Below are 26,926 nucleotides of genomic sequence, written 5' to 3' on the forward strand. Positions count from 1 at the left end.
TCTGTCATTCTTGGTCATTTGTGCACTATATAGACAGACACATTTCCTACCGCAAATCAGATCTACCACCGCTGCTCTAGAGTCCCTAGCTCTGAGAGGAGGCAGCTCTGTGTATGCAGCCCATAGACTGGGCACGGTCCACATGTGATCTGTTTTAGATACCACCTTGCAGCACCCACAGGTGGGGCCGGTGTCCCATCCCACAGGGAGGAAACTGACGCTCAGGAGGCTCCATGATTTGCGGGGTCTGTGCCATTGACCCCCTCTGCACTTCAGATCAGCCTGCTCCTGGGCTCCTGGACTCCTGGGCCCCTGGAGGGCTCTGAGAAGTGGGCTGTCTGATAAGAGTGTACGTCACCCCCAGAGGCTGACTTTGCCCTGGTTCCCGAGATCAGTTTTCTGGAGGGTCTCTTGCAGAACCTCCCGTAGTGTTCCTCTGGGCCTCCTTGCTGGGACCAGGAAGCTGGTGGCCAGGACCAGGTGGAAGAAATAAGAGATCCACTGGCATTTGGAGGGCTCTGGCCCTGCCCACAGGTCACCCTGGCTCTGTGCTCAGGAGTGTCCTACCCTAGGCTGTGTGCTCCCTTGCACGGAGCAGAGGTGCTCCACTCCCCTGTGTCAAGAGAGTCGGTGTGGCTGTGCCCACCCCTTTTGAGTCCCTCCGTTGGCACCTATGGTTCTGATCTGGCAGGCCAACTCACCTGTAAATGCCTTGATCTGTACCTGCACTGCGGCCAATCATGTTGCTCTATTGCGTTTTAAAAATCTGTTTGTAATACATTCTCAGAGATGGAAATAAAGTTATCTTTTTCTTACTGCCTTGCTTTGTTCCGTTTGGCCCACCTCCCTGATAGGCCTGGGACTGAGGAAACTCCAGGGGCCTGGCCCTCAGCCTGAGGTCGGGGTGTGTGGTTGTGACTTTGGATAGCCTTGGGGCCAGGGACAATGTGTGTGTGAGTGTGTGTGTGTGTGTGTGTTGGGACATGTAGCATATAGTGTACATATTACGTGTGGCTTGTGGAAACCACACTGAGGTCCGCAGTGGTCTCTCAAACTCAGGCCTGGGGCTACCCTGTGAAGTGTTGTGTGCTTCATCTCCCCATGCAGGGTTTGCTCTGAGCTCAACCCCTAATCTAACCCAACTCATTTCCCCTGTGCAGAGAGCTCCAGGGAGCAGGCCCCTCCCTTCCTGCCTGTGTCCATCCTTTCTGGCAGCCCTGCTGGAAGTTGGGAGCCTGGCTCCCCAAAGCTGCTGTGTAGGGAAGAGCAGGGTTTGGGGCTTGGCCATGTTCACTACCCAAGTGACTGGGTGGCCCCGCAAGTCACTGTACCTCTGTGAGCCTCAGTTTCCTCCTCTGTGGATGGGTAACCGTCCTCACTTCATGGGCTGGCCTGAGGGGTCTGATGGGACTTTTAAGTAAGCATCCAGTAGATGTGTGTCCGCTAGAGGGAGCTGAGTATCCCTTCCTGCAAAAGGACTGAAATTGCAGATCCTGGGCCAGGGAGCCAGTGAGCTGGCCAGCCAGAGGGCTAGGCACTTGTTCTCCCTACTTAGCTCTCCGTGTTCCCATGGATTCTCCCTGCAGGAGGAAGAAGGGTGTCCAGGCTTGGTAAGTCTGGAGCTGTGATGTCTATGTAGCTTGGATGCTCACCTGCTACCTGAGGAACTCTGACCTGGGCCCTGGACGTGGGTGGGTGGGAGTTGGCTGGTGGGCAAGAAGTCCTCACCTCAGGAAGAAAGGAGGCACCATGGCACACTGGGAGAAGGAGGAAGTCAAGTGGAAAGTCTCCAGGGGAAGGCCATCCCTGTCCAGTCTATCCCTCAAGACACTCTAAGCCCCAGCAATATGCAAAGGCATCAGTGGTTAGGGGCGCATGTGAAACCCAGGGTCACCAGCCAGGACTCTTCTCCATGAAATGGGGGTAGCTGATAGGGTGAGGGCTTCCCCTCAGGTCAGGGCCCTGCAGACGTGTAGACGCTGGTCTCAGACTCCCCTCCTCACACACAGCTACTGGAGGGCCTAAGCTGATCATGTGCTTTTCCGGTCCCATTGCGATCCATTCATGCCTAGGGTCTAATGTTGATCCTGTATCCACAGGATCCCAGTTGTATCCACAGATGTCCTTTGTAGGAGCTGTTGAGGATTTGTCCTCTTGCCTAGCGACAAAGTACACCCTCCGAGGCTTGCACGTAGTTGGCTCTAGGGTGCCCACCTCATCCTGGGGGCTCTCTTACACCTCAAGTGCCCAAGGCTGCACAGGGCTGTTCTAAGTGGCGACGATGCGGTTATATCTGCAGGGTCTGCCGAGGGCCTTCCCTGTCTGTACCGGAGTGAGGAAGAAGGTCTGTGCATGAGAGGGCAAATGTGCCCCCCCCCCCATTTGCCCATGCGGCTACTTTAAGCTATTTCCTCACATGTACCATCTACGCCCCAGGCAGACTCTGCCTGAAGCAGAGGCCCAGGACTCATTCCTGGGTGGGGTGACTGTTTACCTCACCTGTGTGCTCCTAGGAGGGCTATGTAAGGCAGGGGGCAGCATTGCCAGGGCCAGAGAGTAAACACTGTCTCTGTGGTCACCATGGACCATGTAGCCACGTTGTTCAGCAGTCAGGTGCCACTCAGGTGAGGGGCAGCAGGGACATAACTGAACCATAAGCCTGGGGACTCTTGTTTATAAACTTCCTCTGAACACCACTGGCCTCAGCTGTCTCCTGGACTGTCATGTCAAACCATTGCTTGGGTGGTTAGGGCTATGGGGTTCAGAAGATAAATCTGTGGCCCTCAGGGCTCTAAGTGGTCCATATCCTTAGACCTATGTCATTTCTTGGGGCTCAGGGGACAGGGCAAAGGGTGAGTGGGATGTACACACTGATGCCTGTTGTCTTTGGTCTAGGTCATGGCTACTTCACCCCCTGGACTCACTGTGACACATCCAGGTAGGCACCTGGCTTTGCCCCTCCCCTCCCCCTGCCTTAATCAATGCAGGCATGAAGAATTTAGAGTTAAGGGAATATTCATGTTGGATGGGAAAGGCTGTGGGCTGTGGAGTAACAGCATCTGGGGAGCCTGGAACAGGTGAGCAAGGTGAGGCAGTGATCTAAGGACAGATTGATGGCTCTTGGGGCATGGCTGGGTGACCTGTCTAGGAGTAGACAGTGGACAGCTGTGACATGGTCTGTACCTTAGGAGTCAGCTTCGCGAGGTTGGCCCCAAGTCCTAAATGGGGACCAGATAGTGAATGTTAAAGGAAACCATGACTCAAGGGGTTCCAGCTCTTCCAGACAGATCTGTGGAAGGGGTGGGAATGTCAGAGCACTCAACACAGAGGGGAGAGTCCTTGGAAGAAGCCTGGCTGTCAGTAGATGAAGGGTGGAGGCTGCTGGCCCTGACCAGGGTGACACTGGTGGGCTGGGAGAGGCTGTAAGTCTTGGGTGGATGGCTCTGGGCCAAGTGGCTGGAGGCCAGGGGTACCTCTGGCCTTGTCTCCTCATGACTGCCACAGATTCCTGGGCCTCTTTTTCAGAACCTTTGGAAGGTTAAGCCCTATAGGTAAGATAGAGTCTAATCAGAACCAAGGAAGCAATATGGTAGAAAGCAGTGGGAGGGGCCACAGGCAGGCAGAGCCAATGTATTGACCAACAGGAGAGCCCTGATTCCATCTGTTGCTGGGGTTTTCTGTCTGGGATGCTCAGCCTTGGTGCTGGGTCCATGTGGGGCCTGTGGTCCAGGGTCCTCCCAGACATCATGGAGTAGCAGGGGTGGCCTTTGCTGTTTAGGTATTTCCCTCTGATACCACCTCACTAAGGATGCCAGAAAAAAGAAAACATACAAAGTATTTACTTTGATATAGGGGATACCCTGCCCTACAACCAAAGGGGTAGAGATGGAGAAGACACCACTTGAGGACAGGGCCTTCTCCCTCTGTGAGCAAGGGTGGGGTCACATGGAAGGTAGGACTGTGACTCTGGTGAGGGACATATGAGTTTGCTCTGGACCAGACTGGGAACAGGTATGAGCCTGGCTCTAGGCAGGTCTGGTGGTCAGCCTGCAGCTGTGGGAAGGGAAAAAGTCAGGCAAATGATGCTGGCCAAAGCTAAAACTGAATTAAGACACCAAGAAGGACATGGGGTATTGGGGACCCACCCCTTCCTGGTCCTGTGCCCTTGGGAAGACAGTGAGTTTAGCTAGAGAGGAGGTACCTCATGGAGTCTGGACAGCATCCCTCTGGCTATGGATGTCAGTGGGTTTCGAACCTTCCATCTATCTCCCTGAGTTTAGGCTTCAGTTTTCTCTTGTTTCTCCCTGTTTCTCTTCAACTTACCTGTCCAGATCATCTTGGAAAAAAATGGATCCAGTCATAAACAAAGTGCCCAGACTCAGGGAGCCTGTTCAAGCACACTGAGGCATGGAGCCTAGTCCCAGCTTCCCCCTCCTCGGCCTTCAAAGGCTCCATGTTGAGGTCTGGCCTCTCCAGTCTCACTCTTAGGGTGAGACTCCAGCCCTGACTCACCCACCCTCATCGCCTCTCCTCCTCCCCTTAGCCACGCTCCTTTTCCAGCCTGCCCACCCAATCCTGGCGAGGCCTTCTGTGGGTGCTTCCTTGCTGCCTGGACAGGCAGTGCAGGCTGGCACTAGCTTTCCCTCCACCCTGCTATTTGAGTCTTCTCAGGGAAGTTTTCTTCTGCGGTGATGGATTCTCTGGGCTACAAATGCACCAGATTCCCAGAAATCCTTTGCCTCAGGTCAGAGATTTTCTGGGGATTGAAAATGCTGAGCCTTCCTTTGTTTGCCAATGGCTGCGACAGGACGTTCTATCAGCAAGCAATGCCAGCTCCCCAATCTGAGGCGAATGTACGTCCCACTTGGCCGTGTACAGCAGCTAAGTCCATCGCCTGCACAGTACAAGGAGCTTAAAGACCTCCAAGGGCAGGCACTGTGTAGTAGAGGGTCTGCCTTGGGGTCCCCAAGGCTGGGGGATGGGGACAGAACCATTTGCTTACTTCAGTGAATAATCAGAAGGGGGTGCACCCCACAACCCTGGGGTCTCATTTGGCAGTCCTGGCTAATGGTTGTGTAACTTGGGAACTTGGGGCCTGCCTCTCTCTTGCCACCTTCCACTCTAGCCATGGTGGAGGCAGGAAGTGGGAGGAGGATGAGAAGTCTTGACTTAAACTTTCAGATGGAGCTGTGTCAGGAATGTGGCTGGCTGGCCAGGATCTCTGCAGCAGGCAGGCAGAGTCAGGAAGGCCTCTTTGTGGATATGGGGGTGCAGAAACAAGTTTACCTGTGGGGATCTCAATGCCCCAAACCTGAGACCCAGCCCTGAACTGGATTCTGTGGGCTTGGCATGTGCTATGGGGACAGGGACTTCACCAGCTTGTCTGTGTCCACGCTGCTGGCCCCTGGAACAGAAGATGAAGGGATGACTACCCTTGTCTATCGCTGAAACAGTGCTTTGTGCCCCATTCTATATGGTTGTCCCTCATTCCATAGGGATAGAATTATGAAAGTACCTCCAGAGAAAGGTCTTGTCTTTGCCAACTTGTGTGCAGGGTCCATGGGCCTGAAGGGAAGGGGCTGGGGCCCACCCAAACAGTTCACTTAGCAGCGAGTCTACCAAGAGCCCCACCAGCTGGGCATGGAGGGTCCCTGGCTCCTTGGGCTTTGCAACAGTCCCCCATCAAATGCTCGGATATGGAACACGGGTGAGCGGTGGATTCTTAGAAGACAATTCAAACTGCTGAGGTATCCTGGAAGAAGGGGGTTCCCACCTTGCTGGGGACACAGATGGGGATGTTGGCTGTGCTCCACAGAGGGGTCCTGGTGAGGATTACCCAGTCTATTGGGAATTACTCCACCAACAGCCTACAGTGGGATGGAGAAGAGCATCAGGGATGTCCTGGTCCTAGAGAGGCAGGAGAGGAGGCACTGCACTAAAGAGGGTAGCTGGCAGGATATGAGATGAGGTTTGAAGGGGCAGAGAGCAGACCTTGTGGGGTCCATAGAGGTGCGTGCCTAGACCAGGAAAGGGGGTGTGCAAGTCCTAGGTCCTAGCCCCGGTCAGAATGGAATGAGAGAACTGGGGAAGGTCTCTAAGGTGAGGTGGGAAGCTCTTTGCTGGCCGGGGAAGCTCTTTGCTGGGTGGCCTTTGGGGGACCTGTACAACTGCCAGCTATATCTCAGGGATTCATAGACTCTCTCTCCATAGGATCTCCAGGCCCCACGGCTGCTGACAGCTCAGGGCCAGAACGACCACGCAGTGAGATGCCCAAGTATGTGAACATCCCCACCAGCCCCACCTCCAGACTGCAGCTGCACTACATGGGCCTGGAGTTCCCAGGGGCCAGTGGGAGCGTGAGAGGTGGGTATCCACCCGGGGGCCGTACAGGGGAGGTTGTGATCTTAGCTTTGGGCCTGAGCTCCAGGCACATCAACCCGGGCTAGCCTACAAGTGACCTTTCCAAACACCGAGGACCCTCAGCTCCTGTCCCCAGAGCAACTCGTTCAGGGCCCTGACAGGATTACTGACAGGTGGGAGTGGAGATGGATGAGAGTGCCCTATCACCTGAGGGACCCGCAGAGAAAGAGGGACCTGCAGGCCAGGCCAAGCCAGGGCCAGCTGGGCTGGGGACTATTCCTGTGCTGAGGGCTGTTCCTGCCTGGTTTACTCACTGTGGGCTGCTTTCAGGGGCCAGCACCTCCCGCTATGCACAGATTGACATCACGGCCACAGAGACGGCTCATCGTGTGGGGGTCCAGCATGCGCAGACTCGGGAGGAGCGGTTGTTAGAGCTGGAGCTGCGGAAGAAAGGACCCTGAGGCTGCAGCTCCACTTGGGGCTGGCTGGGCACCTGACCAGCTGGATTGTCTGACTTAAGACAATCAGGCCATTCTCTTTTGTGGCTAATGGTCCTGGGGGTTAGAGCCCCTGCCCTGGCTGCGCATTCTGGTGGTTCATGACTTGGCCTCTGGCTATAGTGGGAACTGTTGTTGGTTTTTGTGTGTTGGAATGAGTGGTCAAAGGCTCTGGGCCCATACCATATCAGTTCATCCCAATGTGTGAAAGCCATCTGGAAGCCTCCTCTCTGCCATCAAGGCCTCTTGCCTCATTGGTGCCCAAGACTGACTCTCCTTTTGGCCTGAACAAGTTCTCCTAGGCCATGGGGCCACCAAAGGACCTGTCTCCGGCTGTTGATAGCTTCGGTGCCTGCCACAACGGCACAGCTACAGGTGCCTAGTGGAACCTGGAAAGTCTCCAGGCCTGGAACACAAGCTGCACTACCCAACCCAGCTGAGGTGATCGTGATGACAACTTGTACCTACCAGAGCACTCTACACTGGTTCTGTACTGCAGAGGGACCTGTGACTGGCAACCGCTGTACTGGCTCTACTGCTCTGACACTGCAGCCTCCCCCTACCTGCCCCCTCCTTCCCCAGTGTCTCCCCCATCCCCCTTGTCCCCCACCCCACCCCCACAGCCTCCTCCAGCAGTGTCTTTCTTGAGCCAGGCCCTCCCTGTACCTTGGTGTGAAGGTCACGGTGGGGACAAGACTGTTCCCACTTGTCATCTGGTTGAGACTTACTCCAGCCAGTTGGGTAAATTGTTTTAAATCTCTACTGTTATTTTTTTTTAACAATTCATATTATTTTCCAAAGCTGTGAGGACTTTCACATGCAATTTCTGCCCTGGACTGGACAGGAAGAGCATTTTGTTACTGGACCAAGGGGTTCGGGGATGGCGTGTATGGTGGTGCCAGGTTGGCATTTACAGATGTCCCTGTCATTTGGTATTTCCAGGACTGAGTTTCTGGGGTGATAGGTGTCCTGCCCTGCCTCAGCCCTGTGGGGAGAAGCTTTGGCAGGTCCTCCTCCCAGGATCCAATCGCTGCCTGTCACATCCTTCTCTTTTCCCTTTTGTTTTTCTGCTTCCAAGGTGTTCACTAGGGGTCCAGTAGTCGATGGTTGGCTATGGGGGTGGTGGTGGGGTTGGGGGGTTGAGGGCAAGAGTCAGAAACAGCCTGTTCCTTCACAGGGCCCTCAGTATTGGCAGGTAGCTCACACCACTTACCGTTGTCTACTGGCTAACTCAAGGGACACCAATGCCTGCCGATGCAGCTCCTCATACGTGACTCTCAGGGGAGTTAAAAGTTTAGAAACCCAGTGTGGTGGGCCCATCAGTGATGGCAGCCTGTGGGAAGCTGAATCAAGCTGAAACCGCATGATTTCCAGGAATCTGAGGCCAGTCAGGGTGATTGGTATGTTTCAGAACAGCCAGGACTCTTACAGAACAGACATGAAAACAGAGTTCAGATGCTCGGAACTCACAAAAATGCAGGCAGATGTGGCAGGCCTCCTATCACCCCAGCATTTAAGAAGCTTCCTTAAGGAGAATCTGGCTGGCTAGCTAGATACTGCAAAAATTGGTGAATCCCAGGTTCAGTCAGAGACCTCAAGTTGAGTACAATTAAGAAAAAATACTCAATATTAATTAATTTTAGACCTCCCCATATATGCACATACATGTGATCATGCATAATTGCTCACACACACACACACACACACACACACACACACACACACACACACACCACATATGCCAACATTTTTATTCCATACAAATGGCATTCTAAATAGGCATTGCCTATCTCCTCTCAATACACCGACAAACCATTCTGCCACCCTGCCCATCTGCCATCAATCATTGTGAGGAGCCATGCTGCCACTGGGACTCAGTGTAGCTGGTAACACACTGCATGCAGCCCTTGGTGGACTGTTGGGCATTACTGGAGGCTGTGGAGGCTCAGGTGGCTTGTCCTGCTGCCAGATGCTGCCTCCTAGTGGGCGGTACACTTCCTGCCAGGCAGAGCAGGTGTACACCTCTGGTTTCTGTCAGATTTTTATTCCTCATGAGTTGTAAAAGCTGAGCGTCTGGGGACTGGATAGATGTGTCTTCTGCCATCAGAGCGTGTGCTTGTGGTGGCCTATGTCCATTTTCCTAATGATCAGAGGAGCAGCAGATTCTCACGTACCCCAACAGCCCCATGGCCTCAAAATAGCTCCTCTGCTGCCCTGCTTGTGTGGTTTGTTTACTGTTGTTGTTTGCCTGTTTTTTGTTTTTGCTTTTGTTTTTGTTTTGTTTTGTTTTGAGACAGACTTTCTCTTTGTAGCCTTGGCTATTCTGGACTTGCTTTGTAGACCAGGCTGATCTCGAACTCATAGTGATCCACCTGCCTCTGCCTCCCTGGGTGCCGGGATTACAGGTGTGCCTGGTTTACATCAGGCTGTTTATTTAAACATCACAGACAGATACTTGCTAATGTTTGCCATTAGAGATGCCTGGTGTTTTTTTGCTCAGGCCAGCCCTGAATTCACTGTGCAGCTAAGGATGACCTGAACGTCTGATTTTCCTGCCTCTGTTTCCCAAGTACCAGGATTGCAGGCGTGCACCACCACACTTAGTTTATGTGGCTAGGGACCAAACCAGGGCTTCGTGGGTGCTAAGCAAGCACACCATCTGCGCAGTCACATGCCCAGCACCTAGATCTAGGATAGCAACCCTATCCAGTCTCTGATTTCAACCGTCTTAAGATTTCTTTATTACTGTATGAGCATGTCCATTTCATGGACACCTGTTGGTCCAGGTTCTGCACAACCATTCTCCATGTGGACCATGAGGATGCTCTGTGCCTCCTGCATGAGCATAGCCTGTGCTTGCTGCATGCAGCCCTGGGTAGGCCTGCCCTTGTGCCTACCCAACGTGACTGAGAAATCCAGGGCAGCAACACTGGGCGCCACTGCACTTACCTCCTTGCCACACTTCCGCTCTCCTTGGAATGCAGTTTCCTGCGACTCACCATTCACACATGGTCAACACCCCTTTACTCCTGTAATCTCATCTCAGAATCCCAACACAGGCTGCATCCCTTTTCGTTGTTAGTGGGTCTCTTCTCGAAGTTTCTGAACCAGCCCAGTCAAGGGCTTATTGTTAGGTGCTGTTGGTATCTCAAAGCCTTTACACATCTCTCCTGGGCTGCATCCCATGCTTTCTTTCTTGACTTAAGCCTTCATCTTCAGGAGTATCAGCAACCGAAGAGATGGTGTGTAACTACTGATGCTTTGGCACCCATCTCTAGAGATTCATTTGTGTTAGCTCAGCACAGTGCTGAGATTCACACATCTAGTCAGCAAGTCTCTCATTTAAATACTGTCCCAGCACACAAATGCACCGTGTGTTATGCTGCTAACATTCCTGCTCAGTCAGGTTGCTTACAACTGGGGCAGCTATGAGTAAACTGGCTATGACATGCTTGTCTTAGGACATGCATACATGCTAGTGCCAGCTCAGGTTGTATGGTGGGGGTGTTCAAATGTATGGAGGCGTCACCTTCTATGCATGAGTGCTTGCGTGCATGAGCGTGTGCCTGAAGACTCTGTGCTGGGGGGGGCATATAGTAGCATTTCCCTGAAAGAATCTGCATTTCCCCCACTACCTGCACATGTTGGCCACCATTCTGATGTGCTACAGATACATCCCTTTTGCATATAAAGGTCTCTTGTGCCCCGGATAACCTTGAACTTCTGATTCTCCCGCCTCCACCTTCCCCGTGCTGAGATTACAGTCATGTGGCCCCACACCCAGTTCATGAGGAGCTGGGGACTGACTGTACAGCTCTGCGAGCCAAGCAGGTACTGTGCCAACGGAGCCCAGCCTTCATTTTTTGCTGACTTTCTTAGTGGCATCTTTGCTGAGTAGATCTCCAGTTCTGATGAAGCCCAACAAACTCTTCTTGAGTAAACTATCTGGCTCGTTTAAGAACTTGGTCGAACTTCAGGAAAGCATTTTCCCGAGCTGTCTTCTATGTTTTTGTTGTTGTTGTTGTTGTTGCTGCTGCTGCTGCTGTTTTGTTTTTTGAGGCAGGTTTTCTGTGTAGGCTGTCCTGGAACTCTCTGGCCTTGAACTCACAGAGATCTACCTGCCTTTGCTTTAGTGTGCTGGGGTTAAAGGCATGCGCCATCACCACCCAGCAATATTCTAGTTCTTTTTTTAAATACAGTATTTGGCCAGAAGAGGGCACCAGATCTCATTATAGATGGTTGTGAGCCACCATGTGGTTGCTGGGAATTGAACTCAGAACCTCTGGAAGAACAGTCAATGCTCTGAACTTCTGAGCCATCTCTCCAGCTCTGTATTCTAGTTCTCATCAGCATGATTTGCACACTCAGCCTATGACTCGTTTTGCATTGTGTATGATCCAAGGTGACTTTAATCTCCTCTGCCCCCACAAGTGGCTTTAGCTTCTTTTACTATGAAGATAATTTTTCTCAACCCAGATGCCTCTCTTGAATCTAAGGTGCCACTCAGATGCTCGCCATGTCTGTGTCCTAAGAGGTCATCCGGCATCAATGCCATCTACCCACCTACGTGCTGGCTCCTTTCTTCCATCACTCCTATGAGCTCTTGCTCTCAGGCCTGGCTGGCTTGTGTTTTCAACTGTGAGCTAGCTACCCTGGGCTCATGAGACCTTACCTTTGGTTTGGAAAATGAGGACACAGGCCATTTTCCAAGAAAGAAGGCTTTAGAAGATATTTCACTTGTTGTGTGAACACACTGCCACAGTACACATGTGGTCAGAGGACAACTCGAGTGAACCTGTTCTCTCCTTCACTATATGGTCCCTCGGGACTGAGCTAAGGTCATCAGGCTTGAGCAGATGACCTGGCAGCCCGAGGGCTTTCACTCATTTTTTGCTAGGTGGTAGAGCACTACTAGCCACATCTAGGCTTGTGGTTTGAGGTCCCCTTGCCATGTAATGTTATAGTCACCTAGGGAGCAGTTTATAGAGTCTGAGCCTACATGTTCAGAGTGGCCTCTTGATTCCATAGGTAGAGGCCAGCTCCGAGAAGCAGGCAGCCCCTGCACTGGTCATCCGGCTCTCTGACTCAGCTGTGGGCTCTGTCTCACACTGAGATGGCTCGCCGGGCTGTGTGCTGCTACGAACACCTTTTACTCCAGCACGCCATTTTTCTAAGCAGGAGAATGCAGCCCCAGTCTTTGGCTCTAGAGACAGAGACAAACCCCAGTAAAGGCTCATCTGCTTCTCTTGCATCTAATAGCCAGGCATTGCCCCCTGTAGTTAACTCTGAATCTGGTGTCTGGGGCCCAGTGTCATCCCAGTCTCCCGGGTGTAGGCCTTGGGCTGAACCAGAAAGGCAGAGCCAAGACCCTAGCTATAAGCACTTCTCTGAGCCTCAGACACTGCTGAGGGCCCTGGGCACATATTTTTTACTAGTGCTGGGAGGGACACATCCCAGCTGGCCAGGAGGGTGGCAGACACAGCATGGGTGAGGGAACCACAGTGCCTGCTGTTCCTCACTGTTGCGGCTGCCCTTAACCCATAGGCCTCTTGCATGCTGCCCTGGCAGTTTTGCCCATGTATGGGTGTCTATGTGTGTTCACTTGTGTATGTGTATACATGTCAGTGTGTGCACACAGGTGTCTTCTCCCATCATGCTCCACTTTTGCTCACCCTGGCTGTCCTTTCTCTGCCTCTCAAGCACAGGGACTATAGGCAGGTCAACACCCTCGCTGGCATTTACATGGCTCCGTAGATCTGAATGCTAGACTTCAAGCTTGCGGGGCAAGCATTTTACTCACAGAACCATCTTTCCAGCTTTGATATCCTTACAAACATGGTTAACTGTGTACTCCTGTTAGGCAGACTTCAACTTCTGAGCTGAGATCCAGCAGCAAACCCAATGGCCTGATCTTCCAGGATCAGCTGCAGGGGTCAGAGGTCCTTTTGGCAACTCTGTGTGGGGGATCAGGTACTGAATCTAGACATGGCAGCCAGTCAGGGTATTTTGAGAGGCAAAAAATGCATGGCCCCCAATCCCCGGCAAGATCTGCAGGCTTTCACCTCTGCCATCTTTGTCCTGAAATCTCACCTCCTATGGGCTCTTGATTTAAAACTATCTGGGGTCAGGCCCCAGGGGAGAGAGGTGAATGAAGTGGGGAGAGGGAACGGAAATGCTTTAAGCGGGTAGACTAGGCTAGCCCACCCCTTCTCCCTTTTATCTGTAACTTACTTTGCCACGGTGCCACCTCTGGCTCAAGTGGACCCGTTCATTGAGATACCAGGCAAGGACCGCTGGCTTGAAATCCTGCCATGTATTTAAGGACTCTGTACACAGCATTTCCAGTGACAGATTTATGTGATTTCAACGTAAACTCTTCTGCTGCAGCACAGAGAACAGTCACACCTCAGTGACAGCTGTACCCAAGGCCCTCAACCAGGGTAGTGACAGCCACATTTGCTTGAAAGAAAAGATGTCCTTGCCAGCCACAGCAGGATCAGATCGGTGTGTCAAAAGGTTCTCCTTGTTACTGTGGTCAGCCACACCAGTCACCACAAGTCTATGCATGCACATGACATGCTGACGGCTCCCAGTTGTCTTCAAGAGGCCCCTCTGGGCTGCTGCTGGTTGCTTCTGGTCCTCAGAGCTCATTGTGCCGAGCTCTGGAGACCCTGCTGGACAGGTCCTGCAGGTGCTTCTTCACCTGTGTAAGGGGACACCTGTCAGTGGGGGACAACATGGCAAGCCTGCCATCAAGACATCACAGGAGACAGCTGGACACCAGTACTAAGCACCCTGGCTCATATTCCACTACATATAGCCATCCGGAACACATCATAAGTAACGGCAGAGCTCACTGCAGCCTCAAACACACAAGGACTACTCAAAACAAACAGCCAGAAGCTGAGCATCGCAAAGGACAATGGCACTGTGGCATTTGCCTGCCCTATTATTTTTAAGAGACTCTGTGGTGGGTCATGAAGGTGGTGACTTCTTCCTTAAAGTGGATGCCTGTAAGTGGGGGGTCACAGAATGCTACTTCTGAACCCCTTAACAAGGGCACAAAGAACCGTAGTAGCCTGCCAGATCTGGGGCAGGCTCGATCTGTAGTTTTTACTAGTTCTCTCAAAGTGGCAGCTGCTAGCACTGACCCTCCAAATGAGACCTGTGGTTTGGAGTCAGTAGCTGGCAGGTCTCCAAGCAAACCCAGTGGCTCCAGAACCCCCAGTTTATTGCCCAGATTCACGGGGTCCCTCACATGTTGCAACAAATCTCTTGGAGGCCAAGGGTAGTCGATAACATGCTTGGATTTTATCCCCGCGAGACCCCCAAATCCTTACGGTAACCACAGTGATGGCCACTGAGCCCCAGGGCTTCGGGCTCTCACTGTTCTACTGTACCACCCGGCCGTTCACTGTTCCCACAGACTGTGTTTGTTTCCCTGAGTCTGGAGGTCACGTGTCTGAGACCCAGCTGAGCGGGACTGGGTGCAAGGGCAGAGGGGGTGAAGAATGGCGCACCCCACCTTGTAGCCCAGCTCCTTGGTCTTTTCCTCCAGCAGCACGTACTTCTCCTTGTTGCGGCTGATGTGCTCGGCGTCGCCGATGCTCTCCACGTGCTTCAGCTTCTGGTGGGAAATCTCCAGCTGCTTCTGGTAGTGATTATGCTTCTCGATTTTGGCCTCGAAGTGCTTGAGCTCCTCCTAGCAGGCACCAACAACTCAGTTTCCTCAGACATGGAGCCCCCGGGGGTGCCTGGCTCTTGACCAGTGATGGCCCCAACCACCACCGGCAGCCCTCAGGCTACACCTCTGAGAACCGTACATGCTTACTGCTGTGAGCCTCTAAGCAGGGACTGTCCATCAGAACCTGGTGCCAGCAGGGACCTTTGCACTCCCATCCCTGGTTACCTTCTTTCCCATGCTGACCCTGCTCCCACCTACATCTGAACACCATACCTCTGGGAAGAACAGCCCTGCCTAGTCGGGGGGCGTCCAGCTCCTTCCTGGCCCTATGTTCAAGCTGATGCCCCCAGGGCTTAGCTTCACCTCAGGTGCTCCTTTTCATTCTCTCCTTCCCCAGCAGGGACATCACCCCTATTCCTGGTGATCACCCCATCTTCTGCCTTCAGGAGATCACGCCTAAGGCATCCTGGATCTTGGGATCTAAGGTCTTTTCCTGGGCCCCAAAAGCTCAAGCTCCATAAGGATGGGCTCACGTCCATCTCACTGCCCCTGCTCCCTAGGGCTCCTTTGCTCCTTTCTCACTGGCTGCCTGCTGCTGCTGAAACCTCCTCTGCCTGTTCCCTTTTACCCCATCCATGGGTCCAGTGTTCACTGGGAGATCAGGGGTAACCTCTAGAGGCTCCACCCCTTAGAGCTCCTTGGGCACAGACACACTGGGGAGCCTTGGACTTGGGGGGCGGAGAACCTCGAACCATACAGGTCCCAAGCATGTCCCATCCTACCCTATACAGCAAGTAACTCTCAACAATCCTACTCAGAGGATATTCTACCCATTAGCCTCCTGCAGCTCCTGCTGCCAACACACACCCCGAACAGGGCCACACATCCCTCTCCCAGCGCCTCACAGCACAGTGCTGGGCAGACTTCCAGACAGCCAGATGCTCACACAGGAGGCACTGAGCCTATTGGCACATGTGTCTACCTGGCTGCCAACCATTTGGCTGCCAAGGGCTGCAGATGCCAGGGGCAGGAAAGAAAAGACTCAGGACAAAAACACAAATGTATTGTGGTGTGAGAAAAAAGAACAGAGAACCTGATCCCATTGGAGACCACAATAGAAGGTGACCCCACCCCCCACGCCAGTTCCTTACCCGGAATGACTCCAGTTCCTTCTCTGTGAAGTTGGCTGACTGGGCCAGGTCCCACAGATCTATCACTCGGGGCTCTTCAAATTCTGCAGGAGAGCAAAGGCTGTCGGTCTAGGGAGGTAGCATGGCAGGATACACCCTGGTGCTGGGGGCCCACATGGCCCGCCAGCCCAAGGGATAGTGTGTATTGCATCTTGTGAGCACTAAGTGCCTGGTCTGTGCTCACAGAACCAGCTTAGATGTAGCCTGATTGTAACCTCACCCCTGCAGTGAAGGGGCCACATCCCCTGGACCCAGAATTGCCTGCTATACCTGGCCATGGCCATCAGCATGCTCCTGGCTGTCTCTGAGGTGGGTGTGAGTGAGAGTAGGGATGTGACAGGGCCAAGGAGACCCAGCTTGGGCTGGGCAGTGGTGGCGCACACCTTTAATCCCAGCACTAGGGAGGCGGAGGCAGGTGGATCCCTGTGAGTTTGAGGCCAGCCTGGTTCTACAATGCGAGTCCACGATAGCCAAGGCTACACAGAGAAACCAAAAGAAAAAAAAAAAAAAGACCCATCTGGGCATTGGGGAGGGTCACCAAAGTAGAGTCTGAGGTTTGGCTATTCACCTTCTAGCTCCCATGATCCCCTGATGTCAACTCACCTCTGGGTTAAACAAAGAGCTACCCAACAAGTCTCCCTGGCCTTTGGCCACCCTTGAGCCACAGCACATCTGCTGCAGTGGGAGCTACCACCTTGGTTGATACCAGGCTCACCGGCCAGCCTGAGATCAATGACAAGGCTGGGAAGAGGATATGGAGACAGTCCTGTATGAGAGAACTCAAACTGAAGAGGCAGCCTGGATGAGGCTGCCAACTGGAGGTCCACTCTGCTATCACTTTGACTTTGGTGACAGGGCTGAGGGCTAGCCCAGAACATTTAAAAAAAAAAAAAATTGTTTTATGACTGTAAGTATGCTGTCTTCACGCATACCAGAAGAGGGTATCAGATCCTGTTACAGATGGTTGTGAGTCACCATGTGGGTGGTGGAAATTGAACTCAGGACCTTTGAAAAAGCAGCCAGTGCTTTTAACCACTGAGCCATCTCTCTAGCCCCGAGAACATTGAAAAAAAAAAAATTAACCTTTAGTTGGGCGGTGATGGTGCACGCCTTTAATCCCAACACGGGATGCAGAGGCAGGTGGATCTATGTGAGTTCAAGGGCAGCCTGGTCTATAAAGCGAGTCCAGGACAGCTAAGGCTATACAGAGAAACTGTGTCTTGAAAAACCAAAAATAAATAAATAAAATTAAATTTAAAAAATTTTTATGTGTATGAATGGTTTGCCTGCACAAATGTCTATGTATCACAGGCTTATAGTGCCCATGGAGGCCATTAGAGGGCATTGGATTACCTGGGACTATCCAGAATCACCTGGACAGATGGTTGTGGGCTGCCATGTGGATGCTGGGGACAAAACCCGGGTCCTCTGGCAGAGGCCAGTGCTCCTAATCACCAAGACATCTCCCCAGTTCCTGGCCCAGACAGACCCAGGAAGTGCGGTCTAGGACAGGCCACTCTTTAACACAGACAAGGACTGAGTGTGACAAGTCTCCTAGGCACTTCTGGGTCCATGCCACCACCTGTCCCATAAGCACATGCCTGTCTGGCAGTCTGCCTATCTCAAACAGAAGCAGAAGATCCCACCACTGGGTGTCAGCACACAGAGTGCAGGGCTTACCAGTGGTGGAGCCGTAGCCCAGGTGGCTGACCTTCCTCAGGCGGTCTAGGCCCTGGTTGATGCTACGCAGCCTGTCCTTCAGCTCGCTGTGCTTGCTGGTCAGGGTGTCGCTCTGGATGTGGCTCATGTCGGAGGGAACAAGCAGGTTCTCATAACCTTCTGCGGAACAAGACGCGGAATGTCTGAAAACGACCCGGGTCCCAGTGGCTAAGATGGCCCTGAGTCTATCCACCGGTCGTGCCTCTGCAGCCCTCGGTGCTAGCTGATGGACGGGCTTTCTCAAACAAGCATCTAAGTGTGGATGTCTCACTATCTGTACCCGAAGGCCTGCCCCAGGGACCCCCATGGTCCCCAACGGCCTCAACTTTCTCAGGTTCCGTACTAGTCCCACTGGTCAGAAGTCATGGTGGCTGGCTTAGGTTAGAGATGTGGTGGCCTGCTACTTCGGGGCACCTCAGTCATCCCAGAAGCAACCATTTTATCCGTGCAGCTCTACTGCCGTAACACAAGTGGTTTAAAACCAGTGCATTTGTGAGTGCGGGTAGAAAGATGAGGAAAGGGTCCCCGTTCCATCCCCGGAGCCCTAGGCTACCGTGGAGCACCATGCCCAGCACAGGGGAGCACTGGCGTACCCTCAGCTCTGCTCAGTGTGTCGAGCAGCACGTTGTACTCATGGATCTTCTCTTTGTGGTGTAGAAACTCCCGCCACAGCTTGTCCAGTTCTTCACTGGAGAACTTCCCTGACGTCTTTGCCTAGGGGGAAACATCCTTGAGTGACTGTGTCCTTGTCATTAGTGAACCCCCAGGACTTCAGGTGCCTCTCAGCTCTACCCTTGATCCAGATCAAAGAGCCTGGGGCTCTTCTCGTCCTCTACAAGCCTTCTGACCCTCGACTAGGTGTGTGCACCAGAAAAAAAAAAAAAAAAAAAAAAAATCAAATCGGAAGCGCCCGAGAAGCAGCGCCCCCTTTTCCTTGATGTCCGCAAATTTGACAGGGTGAGGCAGAAAAGGGTCAGGCAAGACCCTGCCAGCATGGTCCAGATCATCGTGACCCAGACAGGTAATCCGGGAAGCTGGACCAAGTGAGCCTGTGGCACTGGACCACTGTCGTATCCCAGTGCCCACCCCACACCTGTGCTCTCTGCTTAGGTCTGCACCCCCAAAGCAAAGATGGGCCAGACCCAGTACTGCCCACTTTCCCAATTACAGTACCAAGAGACCACACCAACATCTGCACACGGCTGAGGGCCCCTCTGCTGAGCATGGACACAGGACCACACAGCGGCCTGACCTGACCTGACCTGGCGCCTGTGAAGCACACGTCTAATTCCGCAGTCCTGACAGCTAGGAGCAGCTCTGCCGGGCTGTACTAACCAACGGACTTCACAGGAAGGAGAAATCTGCGTGTCTCACGGAGAAGCCGGCGGCCTGATGTGGTTCTCACACACCAGGCTTCACGGCAGAAGAGGCCAGAGTGAGATGATGGCAGAGACGCAGTTTCCCACAGCCCCACATCTTAAGGTGGGTGGTGGTGGGGGAGGGGGGCAATGGAAGGGAAGGGGGGAGCCATACCTTGTGCCACAGCTTTTCCAGCCTGGGGTCTCCCAGCTCATCCTGGGTGTCTTCATTGAGTGCGTTGCTGTGTACCGTCTGGGAGTCCTTCCTCCCATCCAGCCCGTACCGGGCCACGATGACTAGAGAGAGGGCATGTGATATTATTGGACATGGTCTCCCCTGATAGGCAGGAGCCCGTGTGATGAATCTGCTTCTCGTTTTCTAGAATGAATGCTCTAGCTTCCTTTCACCCCTCTCCTGAATGGCCACACAAGATCTGGTGAGAACGTGCACCAGCTTAGGTGCTTGGGTCCTCCAGTGTTTATGAGCACAGCTAGGGAGGGACTCACAGGACACCCTGGGCTCCACTACAGACACCTCCTGCTTGAGCCCTCCTGAATCAGCTCATAGGCAGGGAGGGTGTGGCCTGATGTGTGGAGTTTTGGACAGTGTCCTGGGTATCAGGGTGATGGCTAGGAGAGGCTGGCCAATAGGCACCTGGCCTCTGAGATGCCCACAGTCTTTCCACTCTGGAGGTCTTGCCACCTTTTGTCACCAACACATAACAAGGACAAGCCTTCCAGCTGACTTCAAAAGTGCCTGTCCTCTTAAATTTCATGCCCCTGATGGCCAGGCTACCCTGTAGCTTGTATGCCATGTACAACCACTTGTTTGATCCCTGCTCTTAAGGGCAGAGACACTCCTAGGCCCTAACTTCTTCTTTGCCTCTGGGGATCTGTTCCTCACCTGTGACCTTGTCTTTTCTAGAAAGGGTACATAATTTCTCTGTTGTGTTACCCTGTCATATCTGAGCTGGTGAGCCGCTGATCCCCAGCATTTTCTTGGGGCCCTTCATGCAGCAACTCTGGGAACTGGGAAGTTCCACATGGCACTGTGGTCTCCTGGCCCTACTGGATCAGTGACCTGACCACATGGTTCCTAAGGCAGCCTCCCCACTTCTTCTGACGGGGTCTGCTTTCAGTCACAGCCAACCCTGTAAGTGTCCCTGTTGTCCAGTTTGCACATGTCTTTGGGGAATTTCTATCCCTTTCCCAGACCTAAGAATTATGGTACTGGGAAGCTTGAATCTCCCCTCACTCCAGAAGTTGGGATGAAGAACGAATTATGAGGCATGCACTCCTAGTGTCCAGTCTGTGAGCACATGGCCTTGCTCTACAGTCACAACCAGTCTATAGCATCCCTGATGACCGCAGAAAGCCATTTCTACTGACAGGTCAGGAGGTATCTGTGACTCAATGTGGACTCCATTACATCTAATTTAGACCATACAAAGCGATTTTAAAAGTGGACAGTGTCAAGCAGGGCATGGTGGCGCAAGCCTTTAATCCCAGCCCTTGGGAGGGAGAGGTGGACGTATCTCTGTGAGTTCGGGGCCAGTCTAGTTTACAAAGTGAGTCCAGGACAGCCAACGCTACATGGAGAAAGCTTGTCTCAAAAAACCAAAACTGAGAGGCTTAGGCAGGTGGAATGTTTGGGTCTTGGAATTTGCGGACAGCCTGGGTGACAATAAAATCAGTTTGCTCTTAGCCTCAGAGCCAGTGCCTGGCATTGTCTCTGCAGCTTTGCTGCCCAGCCTAAGCCTGCTCATTGCTTGGCACCATGGAAAAGAGCTGTCACTGCTACCCCCAACCTGGGTAGCCCGGGCCCAGCCTGGAGAGTGAGATAGCCCTGGGGATGGCAGTGGGCATGCGCCTGGACAGACCAGGCAGGCCCACTGCCGAGAGGACTGAGTCCATGTGAGGCTTTGTATAAGAGCTGAGGGTCTAGATGAGACAGCCCATGAGCCCAGGCCTTAAGGGTCTGGCCTGACCCAGGATAGAGCTGGTTGAAGGCAGGGGGCCCAACCCTACATGTGATTACTAGCAGCATCTGTTTCCTACCCCCAAGTTTTGGGTCTGGACTCTGCACTTTGGTCCCCCAGATGTGGATTCAGAACTGACAATGACCGGAGCAGTGAAGAGAGGGCCCACATGGACCACACACAGAGGGTGGCCAGCATCAGTACGCAAGAGCACTCCCAAGTACTTACAAGAGTCAATGTCTGCTGCCAGGCCCCCAGCACCAATGAAAAGAAAGTATCACCCTAACAGAAAACCTCGCTGTACGTGGGCCAGACCTTGCCAAGCTGAAGAAGCATGGGCTTGCAGGAGGATGACGGTCACTAGCTCACTTCTTCGGGCCTTCCGCATTCCTCTCTCTGAGCCCAATGCCACCATCTCTACAAGGCTGGTTGCCTACTTCCTTCTGGCAGCTCCTGGCCTCCCCACCTAGGGGACCAACTCTATATTCAGCACCAGGCCCAAGGAAGAGACTCTAAAGGGCAGCTCCTGTCACAGCGGAAACCTTAGCACTGAGGGCTAGTTCTGAGGAAACCGCCTGGATGAACCCTGGCAACACGTTCAGTTGCTTACGCCTGCCAACATTAACTCTCATCACCTACCCTGTAGTCAGTGGTACCTCATGGCAGGGAGGCACTACACTCAGCTTGGGACTACCATGAGAGGCAGGGCATACCCAGGTCATGTGGGAAGCAGTGTGTTAGGCCAAGGAGTAGGGGTATGTGGGGGTGGGGCAAAGGTGCCCCTGGCCAGCCAATGGGTGGCAGAGCTCAGATAGAGCCCCACTGCACGGGGCATGTAGAAGGGGTTGTGGCCAGTCTACAGGCTATGTCCTGAATGTCACACGATGAGCTCAACTCTTCCTAGCAATGCCTGACTGTGGACTGAGGGTGTTGGGAGGGAGGCAAAAGAATCTTAGTGGAGCAGTTACATGCATCCTCTAGAATGAAGGATGCACATGTACAGTAAGGGCGCACACAGTGAGATGCTCACAGCCCTGCCTTGCCAGCACGGTCCGTTCTGAGGTCAGGTCTGCTTCTTCATCTGGCTGACAGCATCCTTTGTTTCCTTCCTAGCCAAATGGCCCCCAGGAGTCTTTGGTTGCCTTTGGTATCAGTGTACCAAGTCCCCAGCCCGTCCCTCTCATCATCCATAAAAGCAGCACAGGGACTTTTGACTGTGACCCAGGGCATCTGTCCTCAGATGAGCCACCTCACAGGCTGCATAGGCTGATGCCCCAGTTTACCCGTCCCTGACTCTCAGCTTGGCCTGGGAGCTGGGGGCTGCACCCGCACAACAATGGGAAGGTACCGTACTGTTGAGGTTGTGGACCAGTTTGGCTTCTTTCTCCCCATCTTCATCTAAGCCTTCCACCTTCAGTTTCTTCCAGTTGAGCTCGTCCCTCTCCTGTATCTTCAGGTCAGAATGGAGCTCAGCCAACTTCACGGGAGACAGATGAAGCTGTCCAGGAAAGGAGCAACAGGTGATAAAGCCACGGTGTGACAGACCAAGGGCAAGAAGACTGACCTGGGGGAGGGGTGACTGGGATCAGAGAGGACAAGGCTGGAGGTCGCTGACAAGAGGCACAAGAACGTCAAAAACTCTAGGTCAAGAGGCCAGCTAGAAGCCGGGCGTGGTGGCGCACGCCTTTAATCCCAGCACTCGGGAGGCAGAGGCAGGCGGGTCGCTGTGAGTTCGAAGCCAGCCTGGTCTACAAAGTGAGTCTGGGAAAGCAAAGGCTACACAGAGAATCCCTGCTCGAAAAACCAAAAAGAGCCCAGCTAGAGACACAGCTGGGGCAAAGCCTGGATAATCCCAAATCCAGTAAGAAGCCAACAGCTGTCAGCAGGGCACCACACCGTAACCATTCTGACACTCAGAGCTATGTACCAGGCAAAGGGATACACCAGTGAAGGCCTGGACTTGGTGAAGAAATGAATATATTTTTTTTTTACAATAAGTAAGAGAAGGAAAAAGAACTACCATAGAGTAGAAGACCGAATTTACAGAAAAATTCCCAATAAAAAATATCTTAATTTTGTTGTTGTTATTGCTGAGGTACCAGGACCAGATCCAGGGCCTTGTGCAAACTAGGCCTACTACTACAGAGAGCGCCTGTCTCAAAAAAAAAAAAAAACAAAAAAAAACAAAAAAAACAACAACAACAACAAAAAAAACCAAGAAAAAGGACCGTCCTCCCAGGGGACCTGAGAAGTCAGCTTCCGTCATCTGAATACATTTCCTCTAAGAAGACAAAAACTGGGCCTCCGGGATTGTGTGGTAACACGCAGAGGTTCCCCTCCCCCCAACTCCAAAGACAGTCCTTTGCTCCCCTACTGCCCAAGAGCCTTGCATCTTGCAGCACACTAGGCATGTCGCAGCACTGAGTCAGGACAGATGTGCCCTCATCCCCCTACTGAATGGCTCACAGCTCATCCTAAGCTGCCTGTGAAACAGGAACTGGGTAATGCCAGACTCAGGTCGTGAAGGGTTAGACTGGCATGAAGCAATGACCGCCCCCCCCCGCACCCCAAGTCTCAAATTGCCCAATCTCACAAGGTGGCGGTGGGTTCCATGCCTTTGCAGGGCTCTTTCACACCCAACTCCACTCCCTGGTGCCTCAAGAGAAACCTCAGTTCTCCTAAAGGTGCGTTGGAAATGGCAAACAGCTCTGCCGTGCTTTTTCTTTGGTCTCATACATGATAAACTATATTCCGCTCACTACAATGCAGTTTTGTATTTGGAAAACAAAGAAACACAGACTGTTTAAAGGATAAAACATCCCAGGGTGGTGAAGGAAGGTCATGGAGAACTCCCAAGAGGTTACAACCCAGGAGGGGCCTAGGTGAGCACTGTATCTACCTAAAGCAAAGCACGGGGTGGGAATCCACAGCACTGATAACTGTTATCCTGAAGGAGCAGAAGGCCATTCCAAATGTTTACATGTTTACATGAAAGATAAGAGCCTGGTGCTTGCCCCTCCTGGTGCACGCCTTTAATCCTAGCACTAGGGAGGCAGAGGCAGGCGGATCTCTGTGAGTTCGAGGCCAGCCTGGTCTACAAAGCAAGTCCAGGACAGCCAAGGCTACACAGAGAAACCCTGCCTCAAAAAACAAAAAACAGAGGTGATTTAACAGGTAGGACACAGCTGGAAGCCTCCAAGTCTAGGAGGAAAAAGCAAAATTCAGCCAGTGTCCTCAAGACTCTTTTTGCAAGTGGGGAATAGACACAAGATGTCCTATAAGGGAAGCCGCCCGGAAGAATGTCCCCCTTCGTTCAGCAGGAAGAGTGAACACACATGCCCTCTGCAGAACTTCAGGGCTAGAGGGCTGGAAGGGCACACAACCCAAGGCATAGACAGGATGAGGAGAGCAGCCACCCCAGCAGTGGCATGGAAGTGTGGACAACCAGGAGAAATAGAATCTGGTGCTGCAATGGATCAGTGCATATGGCAGAGGAAGAACCCAGGGACCACACAGGTGCAGAGTAAAGACAGGTGACCTGCCACAGTAGGTCTGGGAAAGTCACCTGGAAATGCAGGTGGAGGAACTGGGGCCAGTGTCTCAGGAAAAGGGATCCCGGGACCTAAGGGAACCAGACTGCATCTCCCCAACACAGTCTTCGTGGCCTCATCCCATAGATAACCCCGTGTGAGCACACTCGTTGCAGTGGGTGCCTGGAGACAGATGCTCTTTAACTCTAGCAGGTCCCCACAGCTGTGATGCTCTTCCAACATCCACTCCCAGCTGTGCTCCTGGCCCTTTTCTCCAGAAAAGTTGAACTGCTTTTCCAGGCCACAGAGCTGTCCCAAACCTTCGCAGGCTGGACACTGATCACTGTCCCCTCCTTGCAGCAGCTCCTCAAAAACACTAGCTGGGTCCTGTAGCAATTCAGGAAGGGCCCGTGGGACTATCTGTGAGGTGTACCACGCCCCTTCCCCAGAAGCCAGCCTCCTAACTACCTCTCCATCCAGATCCTCCAGGGACAAAGTTTCTCCACTGTTTTCTTTTAAAACTCACGCTTAGTTTGCAAATTATTTACTCTCCTCTCAAACTCAGGAATGTTCAAGCTGGAGGGCTAAAGGGCAACTAACTACCTCCTTCAAGCTAGAGAGGAAGAGACTTAGGCCCTGAGGTATTTTGTTTAGGTGTTTATAAATACCTCAACAAAAGCCCAAGTACTGGCCTACAATACCCAAGTCCCAGACCAGCCCTCAGGCTCTTGCTATCTCCATTCCAAAACAGAGATTAAGATATCTGCTAAATCTGACTTTTGCATCCCCCAGGTCTTGTGTAGTGTCTCCCTATACTAAGGGATCCCAGCCCTCTTGGGACCTGCTTCACCAAATTAGCCAGCTCCATTAGCAGCTGGGACTTCTGCTGTTCCTACCTGTACAGGCTCATCTCAGGTTACCTGCTTTTCTTCTCCCCATAGGGGAAATACAGATAAGACCTCTGACTACTTCCATCTGAATAACTGGCTCTTTGGAAAATTGGCTTTCTGGACAGAGAGATCAGGTGTGCACATCGAGGAAGGGTATCACTCATTCTCTGGGGCTCCCAGGCACCGGCCTCATACGATCAGCACCAAGTACCTTTTGGGCTTTTGAATCTTTCTTATTGCAAGTAAGGTCAGGGTGGCCCACCTGACACTTAGGGGAGGCAGTACAAAGGGTAGGCCGCCTCTGGTCTAGCGGCTACGCCAGCCTCTAGATCCGGGGCCTGCTCTCCTTCGCTCACAAACAGCTCCTCACCCCCTAGTTCTGAGCATCTTCCCGGCCCCTCTCACCCTCCGGGCCTTCTCCCATAGCTGGTTCAGCTTCTCCATGCGGAACTCCTCCCCGGACTCGCGCTTGGGGACCATCTCGGGCTCGTTCTTCTCCCGCGAGTACTTGCCGCCATGGCCAGCGATGGGCTGGGGCACAAGCAACAGAGGCAGCAACAACAGCACCAGCAGCTGGAGCCGGGGCAGCGTAGATAGCCTCTCTCTCCGAGGCGCCATCTTCCTCTGCAGAGCCAGACGCACAGGGACTGACAGGCTTGAGTCCTGTAAGACCGCCCACTTTCAGCCCCGCCCTCCACGCAGATCCGCCTCCAGATCACGCCTCCCTCTTCGTCTGACTCCGCCTGCCTCCAGGTCCCGCCCACCTCCTGCAGAGAGCTGTGGTTCCTGGGCGTTTTCGTTCTCTCGGCCTAGGGCTGCGGTCTTCAGAGCCCACCAGCAGGGCTCCTGGGCTCCACTAAGGCGGGGAAGCTGGGAAAACCGGGCCCTTCTGCCAAACTGGGGCTACTCCATCACATCTGTGCACTTAATCCTACTCCTCGTAGTCACGCAAGAAGCACAGAGGGAGATGGATTTGCCATTAAACTCGGGAGCAGCTAGCTATCTCAGCTCCGTCTTTGGGTCAAGTCCGAGACACTTCTGAGGTTTCTGTTAGAAAGGCTTTGTGGGCCTGCCTAGTCTCTTTCTACCTGCAGCCCTGGAGAAAAATCCAATGGACAGAATGAGGCGTGGCCTGCCTGTTGGGGGCGTGGCCCGTTTTGGAGACAACCTGGCTTTCAAGGAACCCAGGACAGGCACCAGTACAGTTTGAGGTTCCCAGGAGGGACAGGCAGAAGAGTCATCTAGTGAGGATGACCCTAATCTCCAATAGGGAGGGACATGGAGGACAAAAGTCTTTGGGGGAGTCAGTGCTTTTTTTTTTTCTCCTCCTCCTTCTCCTCCTCCTCCTGCTCCTCCTCCTCCTCCTCCTCCTCCTCCTCCTCCTCCTTCTTTCTTTTCTTAATCTTGTGTTTCTCCAGAAAGAGACCATGGTGATTTGCTGACATTGTCACCTGTTTTCAGAGGTCATTTTGTTTTGGTTTGGTTTGGTTTCTTTTTATTAAACAGGGTCTCACTGTGTATGTACCTCTGGTTATCCTGAAACTCACTATGTAGACCAAGCTGACCTCAAACTCACAGAGATCTCTCTGCCTCTGCCTCTGCCTCTGCCTCTGCCTCCCAAGTATGCACCACTACACCCAGCCTAAAATGTCTCCCCTTCAGACAGGAGAGGGGGGATTGTTTTTGTTCTGGGCTTTTGGGTGTTTTTCATTTTGTTTT

General features: G+C 52.9%; 2 protein-coding genes across 2 annotated transcripts in view; one reads left to right on the forward strand and one right to left on the reverse strand.

The window, feature by feature from the left end:
* The window catches only part of Dok7 (docking protein 7), a 34,053-nt gene extending 27,232 nt beyond the window's left edge, over window positions 1-6,821 (forward strand). Inside the window, exons 8-10 of the mRNA XM_051165032.1 lie at window positions 2,896-2,938; window positions 6,211-6,363; window positions 6,691-6,821. Coding sequence (XP_051020989.1) covers window positions 2,896-2,938; window positions 6,211-6,363; window positions 6,691-6,821 — 327 coding nt within the window. The remainder of the gene's footprint in view (window positions 1-2,895; window positions 2,939-6,210; window positions 6,364-6,690) is intronic.
* Window positions 6,822-13,151: 6,330 nt separating this feature from the next.
* Window positions 13,152-25,861, reverse strand: Lrpap1 (LDL receptor related protein associated protein 1). The gene is made up of 8 exons (XM_051165030.1): window positions 25,613-25,861; window positions 22,141-22,285; window positions 18,984-19,105; window positions 18,044-18,164; window positions 17,412-17,570; window positions 15,693-15,775; window positions 14,383-14,559; window positions 13,152-13,560 (listed from the first exon to the last, which is right to left on the reverse strand). The coding sequence occupies exons 1-8, from the start codon at window positions 25,823-25,825 to the stop codon at window positions 13,498-13,500; spliced, it is 1,083 nt and encodes a 360-aa protein (XP_051020987.1). The 5' UTR covers window positions 25,826-25,861; the 3' UTR covers window positions 13,152-13,497.
* Between the last annotated feature and the right edge of the window lie 1,065 nt (window positions 25,862-26,926).

This window comes from Acomys russatus, chromosome 22 (assembly GCF_903995435.1).
Source record: "Acomys russatus chromosome 22, mAcoRus1.1, whole genome shotgun sequence".
In the NCBI taxonomy this organism is placed as follows: domain Eukaryota; kingdom Metazoa; phylum Chordata; class Mammalia; order Rodentia; family Muridae; genus Acomys; species Acomys russatus.